Source organism: Hipposideros armiger, unplaced genomic scaffold, assembly GCF_001890085.2.
Source record: "Hipposideros armiger isolate ML-2016 unplaced genomic scaffold, ASM189008v1 scaffold_457, whole genome shotgun sequence".
In the NCBI taxonomy this organism is placed as follows: domain Eukaryota; kingdom Metazoa; phylum Chordata; class Mammalia; order Chiroptera; family Hipposideridae; genus Hipposideros; species Hipposideros armiger.
Genome location: NW_017731807.1, coordinates 1,559,573 through 1,585,500, shown reverse-complemented (window position 1 = coordinate 1,585,500; position 25,928 = coordinate 1,559,573). Strand labels below are relative to the sequence as shown.

Sequence of the window (25,928 nt, the reverse complement as noted above, 5' to 3'; positions counted from 1 at the left end):
TTCTTCTCTTCGTCTTTCCCTGCCCCCATTACTCCATGTTTCTTCCTGCTCATTCTGTCCCCTTCCCTCTTCTCATTTGTCCCTTCTTGTACTCTCTTCCTCCTGGCTACTTTCACATCCTCCCTGTTTCTGTGCCTCCTCTCATCCCCTCTTCCCACCTGTCTCTCTGCCCCATCTTGTCTTTGCTCTCCAGGACATGTTCCTGATGGCTGCAATGGGCCCTCCCGGGGGTGGACGGACTGTCATCTCCCCAAGGCTGCAGAGTCGCTTCAACATCATCAACATGACCTTTCCCACAGTGAGGGCAAATGGGGCTGGTAGGGGGGGTACTGTAGAAGGCAAAACCAATTGTGTCCCAGAAAATGAGGGGGCAGATCAAGGAGTGGGGCCAAGGAACCCTTGAGTAGAATTGCATACATGGAGCTATAATATATGGAGGAGAGACTGCTAGCCATAGGAGCCTTTGCTTCTCCTCAGCTAGGGGTGCCACAGGATGAAAGTGTAGCTTGCTGGCTCTGGAATGTAAAGCCTTATCATCCCAGTGGGTGGAGAATGCAGGGGGGCCCAAATGAGCTAAGGAAAGTAAATCCTACAAGACTGAGCGCTCAGAGCAATGCCAGAATTAGGATGACATGAGTGAGGCACTCAGATGTGCCAACAAAATTCTGTAATCAAGATAAATAACGTTTTAATGCAATATATTTTTTAAAAATTGAGGCCAAAAATTCATGAACAAAATACCAAAACTTTAAATAAATATAAGATTGGCACAGTATTGTGCTGAGCCATATTGGAACCGGAGGCCAAAAGAAAAATCAATAATACTGATCTTTATTTAGAATGTTCATATTGTTCATCATGGATAGTTTGCATTAATTTTGATTTTTAAATATTGCATTAAAATGTTATTTCTCTTGATTTCTGAGGGTTTTTGGTGCCCCTTAAAATCTGCCCCCAAGACGAGTGCTTCTTCACTCACCTCACCCTCATCCCAGACCTGGCTGAAAGGCCAGGAGCCTGTGAAAGTGAATCTGAGGGCCTGTTTCTAGGAGTCCCAGGTCATCCGAATATTCGGCACCATGATTAATCAGAAGCTTCAGGACTTTGAGGAAGAGGTGAAGCCCATTGGGAATGTGGTGACTGAGGCCACCTTAGAGGTGTACAACACTGTGGTCCAGCGCTTCCTACCCACACCTGCCAAGATCCACTACCTTTTCAACCTTCGAGACATCTCCAAGGTGAAATTCGTCTGACCTTGCCCCTTTTGCCTAGCACAGCCTCCTTACAGGCATTCTCTTCTCCTCACATGCCTCAGTAGCATTCCACACACCCCAAATCACCTCCATCCTAGAATGCCTCATTCTCTGGCCTTACTAAAATTTCTAGAGGGAATCTCTTCCCTCTCTCCATTCCACTAGCCACACCCCTTCCCCAGGTGTTCCAGGGCATGCTTAGAGCCAACAAGGACTTCCACGACACCAAGTCCAGTATCACAAGGCTCTGGATCCATGAATGTTTCAGGTGAGATGCCTGTGCCCCACCAGATCCAGGCTTCTGCAGCCTTGCTCCAAGTCCGGCCTCCACCCCTCCCTGATGCTTCCTTCCCCAGGGCCATTCTCCTTCTTATTCCCAGATCTCATCTCAACTCCCTCCCAACAGAGTCTTCTCTGACCGACTGGTTGATGCGGCAGACATGGAAGCCTTTGTGGCCATCTTAAGTGACAAACTTGGCTCCTTCTTTGACCTCACATTTCATAATCTTTGTCCCAACAAACGTTCTCCTATCTTTGGTGAGCTGGGAGCTGTGGCTACTGTAGGCTGGGGACTCTTCGGAGATGGGTTAGAAGGAGGGTCAGGGCATGGAGTCCTGATGCTTAGGGCCCTTTGCAGAAGTCTGGGGAAAACCAGGCGTTTGAGGTTCTGACCCCTCTTCCCATGGCCCAGGGGACTTCCTGAGGGAGCCCAAGGTGTATGAAGACCTAACTGATCTGACAGCACTGAAGACAGCCATGGAAACAGCTCTAAATGAATACAATCTGTCACCTGCTGTTGTGCCAATGCAGTTGGTGCTCTTCCGAGAGGCTATTGAACACAGTGAGCACTCCCTAATCCCACCCCCTTCTCAGTGTCCCAATTATGGGGTATTTCCAAGGAAATACAGATCCCTTCTCAGGTCTCTCCCAAATCTTTCAAATCAAATCCTGGAAGTTACCTTCCTCCCTGGCCCCAGATGCCCTTGTGGCAATGGGTGGGGCTTTTCCTTGATAGTTGTGTTTAACAGACATGGTGGAGATTAAAAGTTGAATTGCCACCAGGGCTTCAGGCCTTAGCCTCTTCCCACCCCTCTTGGTCCCTCTACTTCAGTTTCAGGGATCCCAGTCCTAGGGCCTGGAGGTCCCCTGAGGTTGCTCAGCCAACTCATTGCCCTCATTCCCCACCCTCAACCCTCAGTCACACGGATTGTGCGGGTTATTGGACAACCTCGGGGCAACATGCTCTTGGTGGGCATTGGGGGCAGTGGGCGCCAGAGTCTTGCCCGCTTGGCTTCATCCATCTGCGAGTACATCACCTTCCAGATCGAAGTCACCAAACATTACCGGAAACAGGAGTTCCGAGAAGGTACAGCTGAGTTTCTGAAACAGGGGTGGGTTTGGGGTTAGGAGTGAAAGATCAGATGCTGAACTTCCTGTGATGACAAGAGAGAGGTGAGATGGAAGCCAGATAGTGAGCCGTGCCAGGCCCATGTGGGGTATAGCATGGTGTTGTGTGTGTGTTGCAGTCTGGGTGAGGGTGCCTAAATCTCAGGAGAGGAATAGAGGACAGGCTAGTGAATCTGAAGAGTCTGTCAGTCCCCTCTTTCTCCTTCCCTTATCTGACCCAGATATCAAGCGTCTGTACCACCAGGCTGGAGTAGAACTCAAGGCCACGTCCTTCCTTTTTGTGGACACCCAGATTGCTGATGAATCATTCCTAGAGGACATTAACAACATCCTCAGCTCAGGCGAGGTCCCTAATCTCTACAAGACTGATGAATTTGAAGAGGTATGATTCCTTCCATGCCCTCGACCAGTTGGTTCTTTGGACTTCCTGACTAACACCTGAAGAAGCAGATTCCAGAATATATTACTGTGAAACCCCCTGTGTCCATCCCCCCATTAGGTGGAAGAGCTGGTCCTCTTCCCTCAAGGGACCCTATTGGGTGGAGCTGCTTTAAAACCCATACCTTGTCAGCTCAGCCTCACCTGCTGCCCCCTCTGGTTCTGCCATTGAAACTGCCACCCTCTGACTCTGTGGCTTCTGTGCAGATTCAGACGCACATCATAGAGCAGGCCCGAGCAGAGCAGGTGTCGGAGTCCTCAGATAGCCTCTTTGCCTACCTCATTGAGCGCGTGCGCAACAACCTGCACATCGTTCTCTGCCTCAGCCCTGTGGGCGACCCCTTCAGGTAACTCCTGTTTATAGCCTTCTCTCTCCCTCTCTGTGGTAGCCCAGCACTCTCCACAGGGGTCCTCCTCCCCTCTTTTGGCCTCCCATGCCTTCTGTGAGTGGTCCCATGGGCTAGTGTCTATATCCTGAACACCCCATCTCCTTTCCATAGACCTGGCCTTCTTTCAGGAAGCTCCTGCTACTTACAGAGGAGTTGTCCACTCCCTTTTAGTATGACTAGATTGTTTTGTGTGTATGTTGGGGGGAGGTGGGGGGAGGGGAGTTGTTTTTAAAGTTTTAATTGTGGTAAGAAACACATAACATAAAATTTACCATATTAACCATTTTTAAGTGTACAGCGCAGTAGTGTTAAGCATATTCATTGTTGTACACACATCTCTAGAACTTTCTCATCTTGCAGAACTGAAACTATACCCGCTGAATAACTCCCCATTTCCTCCACCCCCCAGCCCCTAGCAACTACCATTCTATTTTCTATTTCTATATGTGACCACTCTAGGTTTCTCATATAAGTAGAATCATACAGCATTTGTCTTTTTGTGACTTGCTTAGTTCATTTAGCATCATGTCCTCAAGGTTCATCCGTATTGTAGCATATGCCAGCATTTCCTTCCTTTTTAAGGCTGAATAATATTCAATTGTATGTATAAATCACATGTTGTTTGTCCATTCTTTGTATGGCTAGATTTTTAAGGGAATCAGAAAGTAGGAGTAGGACAGAGAACTTACACGGAGAGGCAATTTGGGTTACCGTTTTGTTTATTTTTTTTATAGTTATGATATATGGTATATTTACCATGTACCAGGTGTTGTACTAAGTATTTTACCTGTGTCACCTCACTGAGTCCCTAATAACTCTAGTTAGTTTTGTTATTCCCATTTTAGAGATGAGGAAAGTGATGTTCAAAAGGTTAGATCACTTGCCCAAGATCCACACCTAGCAGATGCGCAACCAGGTCTTTCTGATCCCAGGACCTCTTTCTAAATACTATAGTGAACTAGTTCTGAGGGAAGCAGAATCTGGACAAGGAGATACAGGAGTATGAGGATGGGGCACTTAGGCTCCTGGAAAGCCTGTGGACCTGAGACAAAGCCAGTAGTTGGAGGCTGAGTCCGTGAATGGACTTAACTGCCTCTTAAAACCCTTCACCAGGAACTGGATCCGTCAATACCCAGCCTTGGTGAACTGCACAACCATCAACTGGTTCTCGGAGTGGCCCAGTGAGGCCCTGCTAGAGGTGGCTGAAAAGTATCTTATGGGAGTGGACCTGGGAACTCAGGAGAATGTGAGACCCTCGTCCCCATCTTTTTCTGCACCCCCTGAGCTTTCCTCCATTTCTGTTCTCGGTCTTCCTTCATTCTCTCTGTCCTACATCCTTTATCCATTGGCCTCAGATCCACAGGAAGGTGGCCAAGATCTTTGTCACCATGCACTGGTCAGTGGCTCAGTATTCTCAGAAGATGCTGCTGGAACTGCGAAGACACAACTACGTCACACCCACCAACTACCTGGAACTTGTGTCTGGATATAAGAAGTATGAAGAAAAGAGTAGGGGATGTGGAGGGCCAGGGAGCTTGGTGTCTTTTGAGTACAATTGGGGAAATGATATAATGGAAAATATCCAGGAGCTAGCCAAGGGAACTGGCTCAAGGACCCAGGTTCTGATGTGGAATGGCAGAGATGGAAGGGGTCTTAATTTTGCCCAAGAAGTTAATAAAAGAGGGATGGGCCTTTTAGGGGGTGTGGCGATCTCTAGAGCCCTCTGGCAATGACCCCTCTCCGCACTCTTTCTGTCTTTATTTTTTTGGAATGATGTTTCTTTTTCCAACCACAACACAATGATGACACTGCCATATATACCCATGGTATACACACTCAGTCCTCTACTCTCTACTTTTAACATTTCTAGACTTTCCACCATTCCCAACAATTATATATTTATTCATTAAGTTGTATCTTTTTGATGTGCATAACACAAAAATAATTTGCTTTGAAGGATATAAGAGAAATGTAAAAAAAAACCAACCTCATTTATTGGACTCAATATTTTAATCAAGATGAAGAAAAAGCTATTGGTAATAATAATAATAGTTAACATTTATTTATTTAATATGCATTTTTTGAGCCGATCTACTTTGTGCCAGGCACTATTCTAGATACTCACAATATACCAGTAAACAAAATTAAGTCTTTGCCTTCCTTGGGTCATAGGCTTACAGTCTATTTACTATTTGCTGGTCATCATGCTAAGCCCTGTAAATCATTTTCCTATTTTGTCTGGAAAAAAATCCTGCATAGACATTTTTTGGGGGGGCTTGTATAATGTTAAAACTTTTTGAATGAGTCACCAACAATTAAAACTTGGGAGCCTAAGAAAAATCCAGATTTCTAGCTTCTCTCTAAAAATCAGAAATTTTGGCAATGCTGAGCCCACATTCATTCCCACATGAAAAAGATAGGCTGGAGACAAGGGACGGCCACCCCCTTAGGACAGGTTTGTGTTTTTTGTTTCACTGCAGCACCCCTGCCTGCTACACAGTAGGGAACAGTGGAAGATTCTCAAGTAGGGAAGTGGTGTGATGAAAACAGTGTCTAGCAAGCTGATATTGACAGTCGTGTGTAGAATAAATCAGAGAGATGAGAGTCTGGAAGCACCAAGACAAATTAGGAAGCAGTTGGAAATGATCCATCCAGGCAGGAAATGATAAAAAACTGACAAGGGTAATGGTGGCAACAGAAAGGAATACAGGGACCTGAGACATACTGGGAAGGGAGACTTTCTAGGGCACTTTCCTTTCTAGGAGCCCAGCCTCTCCAGGCACCGTATTCTACTTTGTCCCCCAGGTTGCTGGCAGAGAAGCGGCAGGAACTGTTTGACCAGGCCAATAAGCTGCGGACAGGATTGTTTAAGATTGATGAAACAAGAGAAAAGGTGGAAGTGATGTCACTGGAGCTGGAGGATGCCAAGAAAAAGGTGGCTGAGTTCCAGAAACAGTGTGAGGAATACCTGGTCATCATTGTGCAGCAGAAGCGGGAAGCAGATGAGCAGCAGAAGGTGGGGGGATCCACAATCGTTCTGCCCCTCATGCCCACCTAGTATCAGCATCCACTGGGCAGAGGCTTCCAGGGCCCCATCAGTTACTGCATCAGGGGATGCACATTCCACTCCTCAAATTTTCTTTACCTTTATCTTTCCTCCTTAACACCAACACTGTCACCCCCACCTTTGTCCAAGGTGAAGACAAAACCTTCTTCCTCTTTTTATTCCAAGGCCGTCACAGCCAATAGTGAGAAGATTGCAATTGAGGAAGTGAAGTGCAAAGCACTGGCTGACAATGCCCAGAAGGATCTAGAAGAGGCATTGCCAGCCCTGGAAGAGGCCATGCGGGTATCACAGTGGGAAGGCCCAGGGAAGGGAATGGGGCTGGGCTTCTTTGTCCTCAAAGTCCCTGGGGTTGTGGGAAGAGGGGGTACCTCAGCTGGGTCCTGTCTCCATGAAGGACCTGTCTTGCACCCTGAGTTAACTCCTGCTGCTTCCTAAGTAAATCCCTTTTCCCAGGCCCTGGAGTCTCTGAACAAGAAGGATATAGGAGAGATCAAGTCTTATGGACGGCCCCCTGCCCAAGTGGAGATAGTAATGCAGGCAGTCATGATTCTTCGAGGCAATGAGCCCACGTGGGCAGAGGCCAAGAGGCAGCTAGGTAAGCTAGAGGACCAAGAGATAATTAACATCAATTCACTTAACATTTATTATTAATCATTTGCTGTGTGTCAGGCACTCTGAGAGACAGAAATGAATGAGGCATTGTACTGACTCTTAAGAACATAGAGCCTAGTAGGAAAGAAAAGACAAATATCAGTTAATATTCTTTGGTTATAAGTAACAGAAAAACGACTCATCTTAATTTAAGCAAAAGAAAACCGGGGGCTAGGGGGGGAGAAATTGTAATAAAGATATAGAAATATATCTCATACTCCAAGGGCAGGGATGCCTTTGCCGCCTGCCCCCCCATCCTCCCCCTAAAAAGGACAAGAATCAGAAAATGGAAAACAAGAGTCTTTCTGTTTTATTCTTGTGGTTTTTGTCTGCTTTGAGTTCCCTTGAGACAATATAACCTGCAAGCCTGAAAAAGTGATGTATGGGGTGGTTCAGGTGAGAGTGTTCAAGGTAAGTGATGGGAGATGAGGCTGGGAAGATTGTGGAGGGCCCTGGGGACTTCGAGGTTCTAGAGAAAAGAGCAAGGTCAGCGGAAGGAATTCGGGTGGAAGTCAGATATTCTGGCCTTGGGAACTGAGCCCAGGAGAAACATGGCTATGCCTAAGCAGTGAAGGTGAAACCTGGACACAGAGTGGGTGGTTAGGCCTTCTGGCTGAGGCCCCCAATTTTCATCCCACAGGGGAACAGAACTTCATTAAATCACTGATCAACTTTGATAAAGACAACATATCAGATAAGGTTCTGAAGAAGATCGGGGCCTACTGTGCCCAGCCCGACTTCCAGCCTGACATCATCGGCCGTGTCTCCCTTGCTGCCAAGTCCCTCTGCATGTGGGTACGGGCCATGGAGGTAAGCAGTGGTGGGGTGCGGGGGTGGTGGGGTGGTGGAGCAGAGGCAGGCCTGTGAAGAGGGCAATGCACACAGGAGAAAGCTGGGGGGATGGAAGACCCAGGTGGGAAGGAAGAATGGCTGGCGGGTGAATGGGTGGGTGGGCAACCCCACAGCCTGGGTGTCTCTGTGCAGATGTACGGGCGGCTGTATCGGGTGGTGGAGCCCAAGCGGATCCGAATGAATGCTGCGTTGGCCCAACTTCAGGAGAAGCAAGCAGCACTGGCTGAAGCCCAGGAGAAGCTGCGGGAGGTAAGCCTGATGCCAGTCCTTTCTGCAGTGGCCCCTCTTCCTAATTTCCAGGATGCTTTGTGACCATTCATCTCTTCCCATCTAATTTTTCCCCCCTATCCCTTCTAGTCCTGTCCCCTCGCCCTTCTAGTCCTGTCTGACTCTCATGCTATTCCCTGTTTAGATGGACTGCCTCTGGCTCAGAAAGCTAAGCTGATTGCAAAAGGTTACAAAGGCACAGAGGGCACTGTCCCCGAGGAGCCCTTGGCAAGATGACTTGGGAGCTGGCCATCTCTGTCGTGGCCTTTGGAGATGGGCCCTGAGATGTTAACTGACGAAATCTGTGTGGCAGATCGGTCTTCGCTGGCAGGGGGGATAGGACGGAATAGGGCAAGAGTGTCAACATCACTGCTGTGGACAAGGAAGAATGTGTGGGTGTCTGAGCAAATACTTGGGGGGACAGGTCATCTTTGAGCAGAGTGGTTATTTATTATGAGCAGGCTAGACAACCCAGAAGGTATTTGGTATGTGCACAAATAACTCTTAAATAAGGCAGAAGGTAAAATGCTACTACTAAGAGTTCAAAATTCTTCTAGTCTATCATTTAATTTTTTCTATAAATTTAATAGGTAATACAATCACATGGCTTGAAATTCAAAAGGTACAAAAGAATATCCAGTAAGAAGGTTGCCTCCCACCTTCTGCTTTCTAGCCACCAGCTTCCCTCTCTTGAAAGCTACCAATATTACAAAATCTTGTTTATCCATCTGGGGTGCTCTATGCTTTTATTTGATTTTTTACATTATACACATTGTTCTGCACCTTCCTATCTTATTTACCTATATGTTGAAGATTGTTCCATTTTGGTACTTAACAAGTTTCTGCTTCCTTTTTACCACTGAATGCTATTCCAGTGAATGGCTATACCATCACTTATTTAACCATTTCCTTTTGATGGATGTATTCATTGTTTTCAATTTTTTGATCTTTGGTCTTCACTTTGTTGGTGCTGTCTTTAATTACATAGAAGTTTAAGAATTTTATATAACTGAAGCTGGTCATACTGTTTCAAAATGTTTTAACCAAAACCAACTATGGAGAACAGCCGGGTCTGATCTCGTCAAATCAGATGAAGAGCTCGAGGTTTAGTGAGATTAAGTGACTTGCTCATTACTGACAGACCTGGGCTAAAACCCACATTTCCTGACTTCAATCCCATTGCCACCATGGTTCATCTGGTCTTTTCTTGCTGCAGCATCTTTACTGTCAGGAGTGAAGCTGCCCTTAAGGCCTCTTCTGATTCTGTTTGTGCAGAATTAACCCAGCTGGGGCAAGTGGGCTTCTGTGTGCATACGTTCCTCCGTTACCCCATCCCTGCAGCCATTGTAGCCTCCCAACCTCTCACGAAACCTTCCCTCTTTTACTCTCTGTTTTTCAAGTGTGGATAATCACAGGTGTGGTGACCCATTTGGAAAGTTTTCTCACCCCTGGATGAATCATCCTGGGCCAAATAATTAGGGGTTGTTTCCTTCACATGTGAAAAATGGGAACTCGGGGGTCAGCTGCCAACAATGTCATGCACTTTGACATTGACAAACAGTTGTCACTTTGACACTTTGACAAACATTTACAGAGCACCCAAAGTTAGGCCCCTTGAGAACTCCTAATTGATAAGGGTAAGCAGACAGGGAACTGGAATTTCTCTTTTGTTACTGATAAAGGCAGTGATGTATAAAAGCCAAATGCACCTTTTTATTATTTTTTTATTGGGGAACAGTGTGTTACAGTGTGTTTTTCCAGGACCCATCAGCTCCAAGTCAAATAGTTGTTTCAATCTAGTTTTGGAGGGTGCATCTCGTGGCCCATGTGGGGGTCAAACCGGCAACCTTGGTGTTATAAGCACTGCGTTCTAACCAACTGAGCTAACCGGCTGCCCCCCAAATGCACGTTTTAACAGAACCTTGAAACTAGGCACACTTATCCACCCACTTGCAGAGGGCATGGTGCTGATGCTGGGCTCCACCCCAGGCCATCTAAGTACGAATCTCTGGTACTCAGAGTCTGGAAATCAGCATTTTGAAAGCTTCCCTGTCAGAGCCAGCCAGAGGTAGGAAAGTCTGTACATAGCTCTAGGCTCCCAAGGTCTGAAAAGAGACCCCGAACCCAACTATATTGCATATCAATCCAAAGCCTGACTGGAGCGTTTTAACCATTATTCACTTGTTAGGGGCCCTGAAAATATATTTTCCACAGGCTGGATTCTGACATGCAGCAAGGGTTATGGTCCACCAGCTTAGAAATTGCCCCAGAAGGCTCCGAAATGGGTCAGAACAGAATTTTAATCTACTTCAAGGCAATTGTATACTCAGGGTTGAGAATTCACTTTTTTGTCTGTTTCCCACTCCAAATATGTCACATTGTCCAAAATAGTATATTAGAAGTTATGCAGTGAGATTAAATGACAGCATTAAAATGTTACAGTAATAGCAATACATAGAAATTCCACAAATTTGAATATAAACCCCAGGGAGAAATTAAATTTCAAAGATTAAATCTCTTTGCAAACTAAAGTGCAAATAAATTAAAACCTGAAATAAAATTATCTTGCTTTCGTGAGTTAAAAATCTAGAAGCCAAGATTCTTAAAGTCCCCAATCCATCCTCCCCAATTTCTTATTCTGCCCAGTCTCAGCTGAGGGGTTCTCAGGATCTGGGTCTCAGTTTCCTTATGTTATAGTCTGGGCTGTCACTCACTGGAAATGGATGTGGTTCCTGTAGGACTTCAGAGGCTATACTAGTTCAAAATCAAGTCTCTCATGAGCATCACTTGAAAATAAAAAAGAATTCAAGGAGCTAAAAAGACACACAGGACTTCCAGGTACAATTATGTTCCCAGAAACCAGTCATTATTGCCCCAAAGGCCAGAGTAGAAACTCATTGGTATTTTCAGAAATGAGGATACATGGAGAAAATCTTTTTAGCTTCACCAGAATGTCAGTTATCTGGAAACCATGACCCGTGAACTTAAACTGGGAGAAACCTCCAGCAATAGATTAACATAAGAGATATAATGCAGCCAATAAGTATTTGCTGTGTTGGGGGTATTGGAAATCCACATATGTATATCTTCTGTTTTGGAGGGGGGTTATTGTGATAAAATGCACATTGTAACCATTTTAAAGTGAACAAGTCAGTGTCTTTAAGTGCATTCACCATGTTGTGCCGCCATCACCACTATCTAGGTCCAAGACTTTTCATCACCCAAATGGTAACCCCATGTATATCGTTTTAATTTAAGTTCCCATCTTGAGCTCAGGGTTACCTGCTCTGTGTTATGATCAGGTATGGACAGTCCTTTTCTACAGTGGCTAGTATTGCTGCCTCTCTTTGTGGAATTTCTGAGGTCTATGAAGACTACCTCTTTGGGAAGGTTTTTACCTTGTCCCCATTGTTATTCTAACTAGAAAATTACCTCCAGAAGATTCCTGAACTGAAGCTGCTGTTGATGCTTCTGAAGCCTGTGCCCCAGGGCCTTGTGGAGAATAAGTCTTCTGCCATTTGTGTCTCAAGACCTGGCTTCCCTCCCTTTTGAATCTCCCAAGTTGTTCAGGGATGTTCCCTTAAGGTTTAGGTAATAATACCTGCATGCCTACTACTCTAACTGTATCACCTAGAATCTCAGCCAAAATGGAGTATTTCCATTTCATAAGCCTTTGGACAAGCTACATGGATTTCAAATTAGTGCCACCACAATTGCCTCCTTAGCCTGGAGTAGAAAATTGAATAACAGGACAGCTGATCCAGTGCTGTCTACCTTGGCCTGGCAATAACCATTTAAAGCGAAAATCTATAGTATACACAAAACCTAATACCTTGCCAGTTTAAAAGTTGCAAATCTAATGTTATGTCTATCAGTGCCTAAAAATGATCTAACCCCACTTCAGCCTAGTCAGTAATATCAGGCCATTTCTGAGTTGTAACTATAGCAGCCTTTATCCTGAGACCCCCACCTACTCTTAGTTAAGGCCATCCTTGCAGCCCACATCTTTTTTTTGCCCAACCCCTGTTTCCTTGAAGCTGCCCTGCTTTAAACAGTCCTGCCTCTGTTTAAACAGCCATTCACCTATGGACAAAGCCAGTCATCTGCCAAGGTCAAAATAATGCAGGGTCAGCTTAAAGTCTTTCACCCAGGTGACAGCAATTAAAAGTCAACCACACTGGGCCTAACATGAGCCTCTACAAATCACCTAAGTCAAAACACCTGTCCACACCTTACAGTCTGCACAGGAAACCCCAAACCCCACCCAAAGCTTCTTAATGGGTTTTCTGGTCTGCAAATATATTCTTCAGTGGATACAAGAACTAGCAGCCTTGTTCTATGCCTGGGTTCTAAACAAACTAAGAAAACAAAAGGCCAAAATATCACCTTTAAAGACTAAGTTGAAGAATGTGGCTGACATCTGTGGGTGAGTGGTTCCACTAGTAGTGACCCCATATTCAGACAGACTTACCCAGTTTTTGGCGTTGCTGGGGCAGGCAGAGTGGAACTTGTGTTCACCCCTAAAAGGAAAGGGCCTGAGCTCAGTTGAGCATTCCCAGTTTATTCTTCCCAATTTCACCAATCAGATCGGGCAAAACATGACCCCAGAAGAAAAACTAAACAGAGATAATTCAGACTACAATGAAGAACTTGAAAAGCAAACCTAATCCAAAAATTGGTATCATAAAAGAGTGATTAAGGAAGAAATGACATTCACAAAACAAAGCTAGGATTGTAAGAGAAAAAATTCAAACAGAAAAAGAAAGAATTCTGGCAAATTTAAAAATGATCAAAGTATAACATTCAATAGAAGGATGCGAAGAAAGAGTCAAGGAATATAATACAAAAACAAAGCAAAAACAGAAAAAGCAAGAGCGGTATAAGAGCAACAATCCAACCAGTAGGAATTTCTGAAAGAAAAAACACACAATCAGGTGTAACAGGAAAATATTTAACAACCAGTTCGGCATGCACAGTGACCTAGTAGAACGTGCCTCAGCCACAAGCAGCTCACCAGTCCAGATCATAATTACATTGGTGCTGTTTATGGCATTCGACCTTTATAATCAACGTAAAGGCAAAGAACAGAAGACTGTTTGTGGCTTCTGAGTGGGGATGTTATCAACCTTGACAATGTAAAAATAAAAGCATAGCTAAAAATGTTGGGAGGTGGATGCAGGTGGGGGAGGTGAAAGAAAGATCAGGCACAATGTGTTTGTAGTAGATGTTATAAAGCGAGGGTTCAATATGTTATTTAAAGTTATAAGGGTAACTAGAAGAACTAAAACTATTGGGAGTAGAGAGAAAGGGATGGTGGTGTGGAGGTATAGGGATTAACTCTTCATTTATCATGGCATAAAGTCAGTAGAAAGAGTCTGGAATTGATAAACCAGGAAACAGCAGTGTAGAATACACCTGTACATGTAGAGAATGTCCCTGGAAAGATATTCAAGAAACAGGTCACATTGGCTACCTTGAGGAGGGACCTGGGTGGATGGAGCAGAGTTGGGAAGAAGACTTCTCATGCCCTATGCCTTTTGAATTTTTAAGTTGCTTATTCACAAAGTAAACAAAATTTAAATAAAAAAGAAATAGCATTAAGATGTGCTTATGCCCCTACGAGGACATTCATTACAGCATTAATAATAGAAAATATTGGAAAGACACAAATGTCTACCAGTAGGAGACTTGTTATAGAAAAATGGTTCAATCATACACAAGGTTATTTTGCAGCTTTTAAAAAGAATGAGGCAGCTCAACAAGAACCGATTTGGAGACAAGTAAAAAATAGTAGAGAACAGTGTTGTTGTATGTTACCATTTATTTTTATGAAAAAATTCATCCATTCAGGAAATATTTATTATGTGCTGGGCACTATTCTAGGTGTAAGGATTCAGTGGTGAACAATGCCCTACCTTTACAGTGCTTGTATTTTCTCTATAATTAATGGACTATGTGCATGAGCTCTGTCTAGAAAGCTACACAAGAAATTGGTGATAGTGGTTCCCTCTCAGGCAGGGGCTGGGGGCTGAGAACTGGGTCAAGAGTGGGAGGAAAGCAGATCATTCACTGTATATGCTTTTCCTTTTGAATGTTGATTCACTATTCAAAAAAAGAAAAAAATTTTGAAAAAGACAAAGATGTTAGGTGTAGTAATGGTGTTATGGGGGGGAATGTCCTTTTTTTTAGAGAGAGAGATGTATTATGAAGTATTTAGGCTTGTAATTTCATGAGTTTGTAATTTAAGGTACTTTGGCAGAAAAACAAGTAGATGAAATAAATACAGCAAAAGGTCAGCAACTGTTAAATCTATGTGATAGTATAATATAATATAGGTATTATATTATTCTTTTTCCTAGGTTTTAAATTTTTCATAATTTTTAATTAAAAAGATTAAAATTGCAACAATTTAAAAACTGCAAAAGATTAATATATATTAAAATTAGTGGCATAAGGGCCGGCCAAGTGGCGCGTTGGTTAAGAACTGGCTTGGGATGCCAGAGGGCCCCGTTTCGGATCCCACATATGGGGCCAGTGACACTGCCCTCTACAGCTAAGATGCTGAACAACAGCTCGACCTGGAGCTGGGCTGCAGTGGGTCGCTGGTGATGGTGTAGGCTGCAGTCCCCTGCTGTAGTGGGCTGCCCTAAGCTACCATGTGTAGCCTGCAGCCAACGTGAGCGGCCAGCAGCCGCCGTGAGCGGCCGTCCAGAGGCCGGCGACTGATCTGCCTCACCCGGAAAGAGTGCAATGATGGTACCAGCTTGGGCCAGTGAAGCAAACAACCTCCACAACTAGACTGAAGAACAAAACAACAGCAACTTGTCTGTTCCCCTTCCCCCGATTCCCCAGCGCTGTTCCCCTCCCCCAATTCCCCAATAAAATCTTTAAAAAAAAATAGTGGCATAAGCATAATATCAGAGATATGGAGTTAACTACCAGAAGAAATAAGAAAACCATAGTTAAAGAATAATTTGGTACTGAAGAATGGGACTGGAAGTGGAAAAGATGGGGTGGAGGACTATTGTTTTTCAATTATACCTCCTTTTATTACATTACTTAGGGTTTTAACCCTGTGCATATATGAATATTTCTTGTATAAAAAATAAAAACCATGAAGACAACACCACAGGCAAGATAAATAAGGAAATATATAACCATCAAGTGGCTGGCTGCCTCCCCACAGACAAATCTCCATGGGAAGCCAAATTATAATTAGTGTTGCTGATGATCAGGACTCAGTGCAGGAAGGAGGCCACGTGAACCTGATGACAGGTGTCATACGGCAAAGATACATGGCTTCCATTGAAATTAAACCCAACCCACACGTGAGGGTGCCAGGGTGCCCCTATCCCCTAGCCAGAGTTTCCTCTGGGTGACCCAGCTGACCACGCCCTTTCTGAGTGACACTGTCTTTCTTTAGACGTTAATACCTTCTAACAGATTACTACCACTGGTTGACCTATATAAGCTGTTCTGTAACTCGAAGATGACATTTTGAACCTCCACTTGCTTTAAAGACTATTTCTTAGAGAGTTATCTATACCATCAGCCTCAGTGGTTGGGCCCAGGTACTGCTTGCTTACTCTGTGCTAGGCATTGTGCTACAATCCACATTTATCCTTCAACAACCAGATGAAGCTCACTCAGTAAAGTAGGGCAAGGATCTGAACACTTTGTACTTTTGCAGGCTGCCTCTTCCAGTGGGGATGGCAGCAGGATAGGGAACTAATGTTTATGATGTGCATATTATGTGCCAGGCACTTAGTGTAATGCTAACCTCATATACTTTATCATGAAAAGGACAGGTGACAGTGTGTACCCAGACACAATTATTGTTCACCAGTCAGGCACACATATGGGGCCGTGGAAGAGGCTCATTCAGTTATCTACTTCAGATTTGAGTGATATATTCCAACCTCAACAGAGCCCATAGGGTGGCAATGAATTGAGGGAGGCTTCTCTAGTAGGCAAAGCTCTTCCCAGGTTCCCATCTCTGATATGTGACCTTGGACCAGGACCTTTACCTTGAGTGGACTCCCTCTTCCTCCGTCCAGCAGTTTCTGAGTTCGTTTCTAGCTTTTTCTTCTCCCATGGTCCCACCTTAGGTATGACCTCTGGCATGGAGTGGCAGTCATGTTTGTGCTACCTGATCCTCTCTTGCCAGCATACCTTGTGTGGTTTATTATGCCACAAGAGGTGGTCTCCTACCCAGCCTTGAGTTTCATTACTAAGTAGTTTCCAGGCTCAAGGAAAGAGTGGTGGAGGGAAGGGAAAGAAAAATTCATCTTATCACACATATTTTATCTTGTTTTCTCCTTACAACACCCTATAGGGTAGGTGTTATAATTCTTATTTTGCCCATGAGGAAACTGAGGCTCAAAGAGATCAATTTACCCAAGGTCATACAGCCACAAAATAGCAGATTGGTTATTTGAACTCAGAACAGTCTGGCCTCAAGCCCTGTATTCTGATTCCCCACAGGTGGCTGAGAAACTGGAGATGCTGAAGAAACAGTATGATGAGAAGCTGGCACAGAAGGAGGAGCTTCGCAAGAAGTCTGAAGAAATGGAGCTGAAGCTGGAGCGAGCCGGGATGTTGGTGTCTGGGTTGGCTGGCGAGAAGGCCCGATGGGAGGAGACAGTAAAGGTGAGATAAGTTGTACCACCTGGCTCTCCTTCCTCTTTGCCCACTAGTTCTAAGAGCTCCCATCCCCTTTAGGTTGAGGAATAGTCAGGAAAAATGGGGATACCTGGGTGTAGGGACATCCAAGAATGGGGAATGGGAGTTTTTCCCCTCCCCTTCCTCACATTTGGTGAGAAGCGTGGAAGGGAAGAGTTTTGTATCATTAGAGATCTGCTTCCGTGTTGAGGTGGGGCTAGAAAGCACACACGAGGACCCTTTATATAGCACACTGACCAGATAGAAACAGTCATGAGGCATCTTGTCTCTACCTTCAGTGAGCTCCTGGCTTCATGAAAAGCTTAGGCCTTATCACCGGAATGTAAACAGAATTGCTGTCCAAGATGGGAACTAAAAAATAATTAGAACCAAGTTAGAGTTCTCAGGGCACAAAGAGTTAGGAGAGGAAAAGAAATTCTTTGATCTAGATAGCGTCCAGGGGAAAATGCCTTCAAAGCATTCCAAGTGTTTCCCAATGCTGGGGGCCCAGGCAGGCTTACACCTCCCCTACGGTCTTTCAGGGCCTGGAGGAGGACCTGGGCTACCTGGTGGGCGACTGTCTCCTAGCAGCTGCCTTCCTGTCCTACTTGGGACCCTTCCTGACCAACTATCGGGATGAAATTGTCAACCAGATCTGGATCAGGAAGGTGAGGCTCCAGCATGATGAGTGAGATCTTGGGCTCTGAGACCAGGCCCTTTGGGAGTAAGAAGAGTTATTGGGAAAGGGCAGGAGGTGCTGGGCTCAGATCTCCAGGGTGAAATTTGGGACTCTTCCCTACCCAGATTCGGGAGTTTCAGGTTCCTTGCTCACCTCGCTTCACCTTCGCTAACTTCCTGTCCAATCCTACCAAAGTGCGGGACTGGAACATCCAAGGGTTGCCCTCAGATGCCTTCTCCACTGAGAATGGCATCATTGTCACCCATGGCAACAGGTAAGGATGCTGCTGGGAACACAAGGAAGAGTAAGGGCAGAACCTGTTTTTTGACGGACATTTCCTTCTTCAGGTGGGCCCTAATGATTGATCCTCAGGCCCAGGCCCAGAAGTGGATAAAGAACATGGAAGGAAACCAGGTATAAGGCTGGGGAGGGGGGTGCTGCTTTTGTCCCCTTGGAATCTCTTCCCAAGCCTGTCTCTTCCTGAGGTCCTCCTCCTCTGGGGCCATTTTTTTCTTTGAATTCCTCAGTATTTCTTCCATCTTTTCCCCTTGCTCTCTAGGGCCTCCAGATTATTGATCTGCAGATGAGAGATTACCTTCGAATCCTGGAAAAGGCCATCCAGTTTGGATACCCAGTGCTGCTCCAGAACGTGCAGGAATATCTGGACCCCACACTCAACCCTGTGCTCAACAAATCTGTAGCTCAAATAGGTTAGGGTCCAGTCTTATTGTGGGTTTGGACAGTGTGACAAATCCTAGAAACCAGCCAAGTAGGACACTGGGGAGGAAAGGGCTGGCCCTTGGACTGTGTCCTCTACTTACCTGTCCTTCTGTTCAGGCAGCCCTAGGCTGTGGCTATTAGGGCAGTCTGAGTCACTGCCACTGGATGCCGATTGGGGAACCTGGTCACATGGAGTCCTTGTCCTTGACCCTCCTGTGTGTACAGGTGGTCGGTTGCTGATGCACGTTGGAGATAAGGAGGTGGAATACAATACTAATTTCCGTTTCTACATCACCACCAAGCTCTCCAACCCCCACTACAGCCCTGAGACCTCAGCCAAGACCACTATTGTCAACTTTGCAGTCAAAGAACAGGTGGGTGGGGGCTGATGCCTAGACTGAACTAGGGTAAAGCAGGCAGGGCTGTAGAGTTCAGCAGGATCTACAAAAAGTCTGCGATTGTGTTGGGTAGCTAGAGATCCTGGGCTTGGGAGGTGTAAAAGGCTGAAAAGAGTGACAGTCGCTGGAGTGAGATTTTCACCATGAGTCCTGGTGCTTCCAGGGCCTGGAGGCCCAACTACTGGGCATTGTGGTCCGGAAGGAGCGCCCTGAGCTGGAGGAGCAGAAGGATTCACTAGTCATCAATATTGCTGCTGGCAAGAGGAAGCTCAAGGAGCTGGAGGATGAGATCCTTCGGTGAGACTTTGCATCCTCTGTCCCACCCTTCCACTGGTCTAGTAGCAGGGACAACTAGCACCCCAGCGGGCTGATGGAATCCCTGCCCCCCCAACCCAGTACTCCTAACCCCTCCATCCATGTACTTCTTGTCTTCCCTTCAGGCTGCTGAACGAAGCCACGGGCTCCCTGCTAGATGACCTGCAGCTGGTGAATGCCCTTCAGACCTCCAAGATTACTGCCACTGAGGTGACCGAGCAGCTGGAGATCAGTGAAACCACAGAGATCAACATTGACTTGGCCAGAGAGGTGAACACCTGTGCCCTCCAGCCCAGCCCCCCCGTTAGCCATCAAGATGCAACTCCAATTATGCTGTCTTAAAGCCCCTTTCCTCCCTGAGCCCCTGCCTCTTGCCAGGCCCTTCTGTGGCCCTGACTCCCCCCCCCCTCCTCTTCAGGCTTATCGCCCTTGTGCCCAGCGGGCATCGGTCCTGTTCTTCGTGCTCAACGATATGGGCCACATCGACCCCATGTACCAATTCTCTCTGGATGCCTACATCAGCCTCTTTATCCTCAGCATTGACAAGAGCCATCGCAGCAACAAGCTGGAGGACCGTATTGACTACCTGAATGAATACCACACCTACGCTGTCTACAGGTCTGAGGTTCTTCCCATGTGCTCTAGGCAGGAGGCCAAGTGGCAGGCTCTAATGCTGACCCTTCTTGCTACTTCTGCCTTAGTGTTTTCCCAAGTCACATCTTGGGCCCCCTGATTTCCTCCCCATATACCTTCCTTGGGTAGCTCATCCATTGTCATAATCTAACCATCACCTGTGGGCTATTTCCAGTTTTATATCTTTAGCTTTTCCTTGAGCATTAGACTTGTATATATAACTGTCTACTATACCAGCGCTTCTCAAATGGTCACTTGCCTATAAAGCACAGGGAATCATGTTAAATACAGATTTGGGGGCCGGCCGAGTGGCGCGTTGGTTAAGGGCTGGCTTGGGACGCCAGAGGGCCCCGGTTCGGATCCCACATATGAGGGACAGTGACACTGCCCTCCACAGCTAAGATGCTGAACAACAGCTCAACCTGGAGCTGGGATGCCGTGAGTCGCTGGCGACGGTGTAGGCTGCAGCCCCTGCTGCAGTGGGTTGCCATGGGCTACCGTGTGTAGCCAGCAGCCAGCGTGAGCGGCCAGCAGCCGCTGTGAGCGGCCGTCCGGAAGCCGGCAACTGATCTGCCTCGCCTGGGAAGAGCGCAATGATGGTGCCAACTTGGGCCAGTGAAGCAGCGTCCTCCACAACTAGACTGAAGAAGAAAACGACAGCAACTTGTCTGTTCCCCTTCTCCCAATTCCCCAGCGCTGTTCCCATCCCCTAATTCCCCAATAAAAATGTTTTTAAAAAAGTATTTTAAAAAAAATACAGATTCGGAGTCAGTAGGTTGGGGGTGGGGCCTGAGGGTCTGCATGTCTAACATGCTTCCAGGTGATGCTGCTGCTTCTGGTCTGTGGGTCACACTCTGAGCAGGAAGAAACTTGACTTCTCTATCTGGACAGTCCACAGACCCCTCAAGTTCAGCTTGTTTCAGATCAAACTCATTATCTACCCTCAACCCTGAATGGCACCAACATCCACTTGCCAGTCACCCAAGCGTGAGAGTGGAAATTCTTGACTCTTCTCTCTCTCTGCCTCTCAGATCAGTCACCAGGTTTTGCTTATAAACCTTTCTGCAAACTGTTCCCTCCTTATTATCTCCACTACTATGACTGCACTTTAGTTCAGGATTTCATGATCTTTCTTTCTGAATTTCACAAGCATCTCTTAACAGGTCATCCTACCTCTTTGTCCCTCTCCAATCTGTCCACCTGCAGCTGCCAGAGTGAGCTTTCAAAATACACAAATTTGACCATGCTACTCCAGGCCTAAACTCTTCGGGAGGCCCACAGAGCCCTCTGTGACCTGGCCTCCACCTGCCTCTCCTTTCCCCACCGTACACCAGATGTCCAAGCACCGCCGCCTGCCCTCCATGCTTGCTTCCTCCCACCCTCTGATCCCTGCTTTTGCATCCTCTCTGAGTTCTCCCTGGAGTCCTCCCTTCTCTTCCTCTTCTATATCACTTGATAACTTCGCTGCACCTGGGGGCGGCAACTCTCAGGAACTTCCCCTGTGTCCACCAGGCATTCTGGGTGCCCCTGGGTGCCCTGCACAAGACTCATCACAGGGTAGCATAATCAGTGTCCTCTCTCGTCTGTTCTTCCCACACTACCTGACTTCCTTTAGGACAGAGACTGTGGGTTATTCATCTTTGTGTTTTCAGGAGTTGGCAGAGTGCCTGGCACATAGTAGGGGTCCAATCAATGTTGGGTGTTTTTTAATGGAAATGAATGACTGATTTTAGCAGTGAATTCTGAGAAAATCACATGTTCTCTCTAGGTCCTTGAGTGTTTGGCTGTTTACGGGAGGTTTGAATTAGATGCTGATGAGGGTCCTTCTATGTAGGACTCTGATTGTATGATCTTCGCTAAGTAAGCATTCATGTTGAGTGTCCTGCCTTCTCCACCCTCCCTGTCTCCTTCTTCCAGGTACACCTGCCGCACCCTTTTTGAGCGCCACAAGCTACTGTTCAGTTTTCAGATGTGTGCCAAAATTCTGGAGACTTCTGGCAAGCTCAACATGGATGAGTACAACTTCTTTCTACGTGGGGGTGTGGTGAGTTGGGCAGAGGACACATCTGAGTGTGGGGTAGTCAAGGCTGGGAGTGGGGTTGAGTATGAAGAGGACTCCAGACCCAGAGGGTAAGGCTCAAGGCTCCATCAAGTGAGCTGAGGAGAATTTCCAGGAGCAGGTATATGGTGAGCTCCCTGGGGCTGTGGAGGTGACTTGCCATGTGCCCCCTTGCTCACATTATACACAGGGCTTTGGGGCCCCTCTTACCTATGATCTAATGGTTGACATGATCTTGCCACTCTTTCACTGCTTCTCAAGCTACTTCTTTCCCAGCCTGAATTCCATGGTCACCCTGATACTGTGTCCCTTGCAAGCACTTCAACCCCTTCTCCCTCACTCGTGTTGTGTTTGCTTGGCAAAACTACCACTCTGGTTAGATTCAGCTCTCCTGTTCTTGTGTGGCCCATGTAGCTGAACATTACTGGAGAAAAACACACCCACATTCACTGGACTGACTTTAAATCCACCATCATGAACCTCAGTGGGTCTCTGAAACTGCCAGACAACAATACCACATTTCCCTGGGCCAGTAATTCTCCTACCCTCTTGAACAGCAGTTTCATTTCTTTTGCCACCTTCACTTCACCTCTCATTTGGATTTTAGCAATAGCCTCCCAATGCTTCCCTGCCCCTGATCTCTCAACACAGGGACAAGAGAGATTCTTTTAAAATGGATGCCCCTTCACTGATGTAATCTGCCACTGCCCAGCTCCTCACTGAATCCACTCCAGCTGCACAGGTCTCGTGGCTCTTGCAGGCATATCCCACCTTAGGACCTTTGCATTGGCTATTCCTTCTGCCAGAAAACTATTCCCCCAGGTGTCATTGGGCCTCTCTCTCCCCTCCTCCAAGACTTGATTCAAATCTCACTTCACTGAGACCTGGTTGACTTTCTTATTTAATACTTCAAACTACCCCCAGCACTCCCAACCTCCCATGTCCTCCTTAACTTATTCTATTTTTCCATGGCACTGCCATCTTTAACATACTAGATAATTTACTTGTTTGTTATGTTTTGGTTCATTATTTGCCCTCCCATGTTGGAAAATAAGCTCCTTAAGGGCAAAGATATTTGCATTTTTTGTTTAAAACAATTGATAGTTTGTGAACAATAAATATTTGTTAAAGAGAGTAAATAAGTGAAAGAACTATTAAATAGTTTGAGCTTCTTTGAAAGGTGAGGCCATCAATTGCTATTATGGTAAGAGACATTACTACCAGACAACCACCAGAGGGCGCCAGCTCCTTAAATTTGAACTGTGGTATCGCAGCACAGTTGAGAGACTTAGATCCCCACATTTATTTCCCGAATAAAAATGGATTCCAATCCATCTCAGATGCCTTTATTCACTTTTTCATTCTGTTTCATGCAAGACTCATCTTGGATTTCCCATGTTTAAAATAAAAAAGGTAACTCTTCTTTGCAAGTGTTCTGGGTCAATCTCTTTCTCCTTCCCCCCAGGTCCTGGATCGGGAAGGCCAAATGGATAACCCATGTACTAGTTGGCTCGCAGATGCCTACTGGGATAACATCACAGAGTTAGACAAACTGACCAACTTCCATGGACTCATGAACTCCTTCGAACAGTATCCTCGTGACTGGCACCTGTGGTATACCAACGCCACCCCGGAAAAGGCTATGCTGCCAGGTGCCCAGGCGTCTGAGCCTCCCTCTCCTACCTTTCTCCTTCTCTCCATTCAGCCAGTGTGCTTGCCCTTCCTTTTATTTTTCATCCCCCTTCTAAGTTCCCCTTAGTGCATCTGCCTCCTAGCAGCATTCCCTGCAGGTGCCCTTTTTTTACATTCCCTGCTCTCCCAGGCTTTCCCTGCAACTACTCATCTCATCCCCAGGTGAGTGGGAGAATGCCTGCAATGAAATGCAGCGGATGCTGATTGTTCGCTCCCTAAGGCAGGACCGCGTGGCATTCTGTGTTACTTCTTTCATCGTCTCCAACCTTGGTTCCCGCTTCATTGAGCCGCCTGTACTAAACATGAAGTTGGTCAGTGGCTTGGTTTCTTTGCCCACACGACCCCTGGGTCCTTCCTGCCTCCCTCTCCCCATTCCAATCTACCATATGCATTTCCTCAATCTCTTTCTCCCACTTGTGTTATGGGGCCTTCTGCCTGAGGCCATACCCTGTGTTTCTGGCAGGTGATAGAGGATTCAACCCCACGAACTCCACTGGTATTCATCCTGTCCCCTGGTGTGGACCCCACCAGTGCCCTGCTCCAGCTGGCAGAGAACACAGGCATGGCCCAGCGTTTCCATGCCCTGTCCTTGGGCCAGGGCCAGGCCCCCATTGCTGCTCGGCTCCTTCGAGAGGGTGTGATTCAGGGTCAGTGTTATTCCTGTTCTTTTATCCCTATTTTTGGCCCTTGTCTACTCCCCAGAACCTCCAACCTCAATCGCATTACCATAACTGCAGCTCCCACTTCTCCAGAAGGCCCAAGGAATGGCAGACCTGAGCATTTGGATGCCTCCCTCCTCACACACACACCATCAGGTGGAAAGTGTGGTGACAGAGGGGCCTTAAGGAATGGGTACCACTGAATCCAGCATCTCCTTGCAGGACATTGGGTGTTCCTGGCTAACTGCCACCTGTCACTGTCTTGGATGCCTAATCTGGACAAACTGGTGGAGCAACTGCAGGTGGAGGATCCTCACCCTTCCTTCCGCCTCTGGCTCAGCTCTAGCCCCCACCCCGACTTCCCAATCTCAATCTTGCAAGCCAGCATCAAGATGACCACAGAACCACCAAAGGTATGGGCGACTGTAGATAGCCAACATCAACCATGCCATCTGGTCAACCTTTCCTCCTGCTAGCATCAGAGATGCCTTAACCTTAACAAGAGCATGCTTTTTTTATTCTATTGTCTCTAAACAATTCCACCTCATTTCTCACCTCTTTGTGCCGAACTCTTAGAATATATTAGTAATATCTAACATCTCCTCAGTGTTATGTTCCAGGCATTGTTCTAACTTCTTTACATTTCTTAATTCATTTAATACACACACACACACACACACACACAGTCAGGTAAGTACTATTAACCCATTTTACAGATAGGAAACTGATCACTGAAGAGTAAATAACTAGTCCACAGAGGCTTCTAGCCTCCCAACATTTCTTTACATTCTCTCCCTAATGTCACACTTGCTGGACTCCCAGCTCTTTTCTCCTTCCTTCCCTCCAAATTTTATTGAAACTTTTATCTCCGTATTACAAGGTCACAATTGAATACAATAATACTGATCTGTTAAAAATCTGTCTGTATCTATGAGTTTGTTTTTATATTTGCTCATTTGTTTGTTTTTGTTTTATATTCCATATATGAATGAAATCATACAGTTCATGTCCTTTTCCATCTGACTTAATTTACTTAGCATAGTACTCTCAAGATCTATCTATGTTGTCTCAAATCACAATAGTCCATCTTTTTTATTTAAAAAAAATCTGATCATGTTGCTACATCCCACCCACTTACTCCCTACTTAAACTATTTTAGTAGCTTTTCATTACTTTTATTCAAGACCAAAACCCTTATTACCATGGCCTGTGTATCCCAGTGGGCACCTCCCCAGCTTCATCCATTGCTATCCTCCCCTTTACTTTCTTTGCTCTACCTACACCATTAATTTTTAAATCTTTTTGTTGTTCTTCCTCAGTAGACCCTGTATTCTCTTGTGCCAAGGCTTTTATACATGCTGCTCTCTCTTCTTTTCTCCTCCCCCGCACCCTTTGCCCCTTCTAGTCTCAGGAAGCCTCTGACCTCCATGTCTAGGTCAACATCTCATAAAACATTTACCACTCCTTCTGGTCCTTACCACTGCAGCAATTTTATATGTATTCGTGTGATTCTCATTAATATCTGTCCGCTCTAGATTGTAAGCTCCACGAGGGCAGAGTTCTTTTTTCTTTCACCAGTTTTCATATCCTATGACTAGCACAGGCACCTGTATATAGTAGATGCTCAACAAATAAGTACCGTATTTGCCGGCGTATAAGACGATTTTTTGGCCCTGAAAAATATGCCTCCAAGTGGGGGATCGTCTTATACGCCAGGTACACTTCAGATAGACTGCCCATAGTGCTTGCCCCGTGCCATAGTGGCCTCCCGATGCCCGCCCACTTCAT

The 25,928-nt window shown here is 46.0% G+C and overlaps 1 protein-coding gene across 1 annotated transcript in view; it reads left to right on the top strand.

Annotated features, from left to right (window-relative positions):
• Positions 1-25,928, top strand: part of DNAH2 (dynein axonemal heavy chain 2) — a 111,966-nt gene that overhangs the window by 76,589 nt on the left and 9,449 nt on the right. Inside the window, exons 46-74 of the mRNA XM_019665911.1 lie at positions 194-298; positions 1,050-1,238; positions 1,436-1,521; positions 1,660-1,790; positions 1,945-2,094; positions 2,452-2,619; positions 2,882-3,042; positions 3,306-3,445; positions 4,601-4,733; positions 4,843-4,982; positions 6,293-6,503; positions 6,720-6,836; positions 7,008-7,149; positions 7,846-8,015; positions 8,190-8,306; positions 16,809-16,973; positions 17,528-17,653; positions 17,790-17,938; positions 18,012-18,078; positions 18,224-18,374; positions 18,610-18,758; positions 18,946-19,079; positions 19,223-19,367; positions 19,516-19,715; positions 21,648-21,774; positions 23,255-23,441; positions 23,644-23,792; positions 23,945-24,128; positions 24,363-24,553. Coding sequence (XP_019521456.1) covers positions 194-298; positions 1,050-1,238; positions 1,436-1,521; positions 1,660-1,790; positions 1,945-2,094; positions 2,452-2,619; positions 2,882-3,042; positions 3,306-3,445; positions 4,601-4,733; positions 4,843-4,982; positions 6,293-6,503; positions 6,720-6,836; positions 7,008-7,149; positions 7,846-8,015; positions 8,190-8,306; positions 16,809-16,973; positions 17,528-17,653; positions 17,790-17,938; positions 18,012-18,078; positions 18,224-18,374; positions 18,610-18,758; positions 18,946-19,079; positions 19,223-19,367; positions 19,516-19,715; positions 21,648-21,774; positions 23,255-23,441; positions 23,644-23,792; positions 23,945-24,128; positions 24,363-24,553 — 4,284 coding nt within the window. The remainder of the gene's footprint in view (positions 1-193; positions 299-1,049; positions 1,239-1,435; positions 1,522-1,659; positions 1,791-1,944; positions 2,095-2,451; positions 2,620-2,881; positions 3,043-3,305; positions 3,446-4,600; positions 4,734-4,842; positions 4,983-6,292; positions 6,504-6,719; positions 6,837-7,007; positions 7,150-7,845; positions 8,016-8,189; positions 8,307-16,808; positions 16,974-17,527; positions 17,654-17,789; positions 17,939-18,011; positions 18,079-18,223; positions 18,375-18,609; positions 18,759-18,945; positions 19,080-19,222; positions 19,368-19,515; positions 19,716-21,647; positions 21,775-23,254; positions 23,442-23,643; positions 23,793-23,944; positions 24,129-24,362; positions 24,554-25,928) is intronic.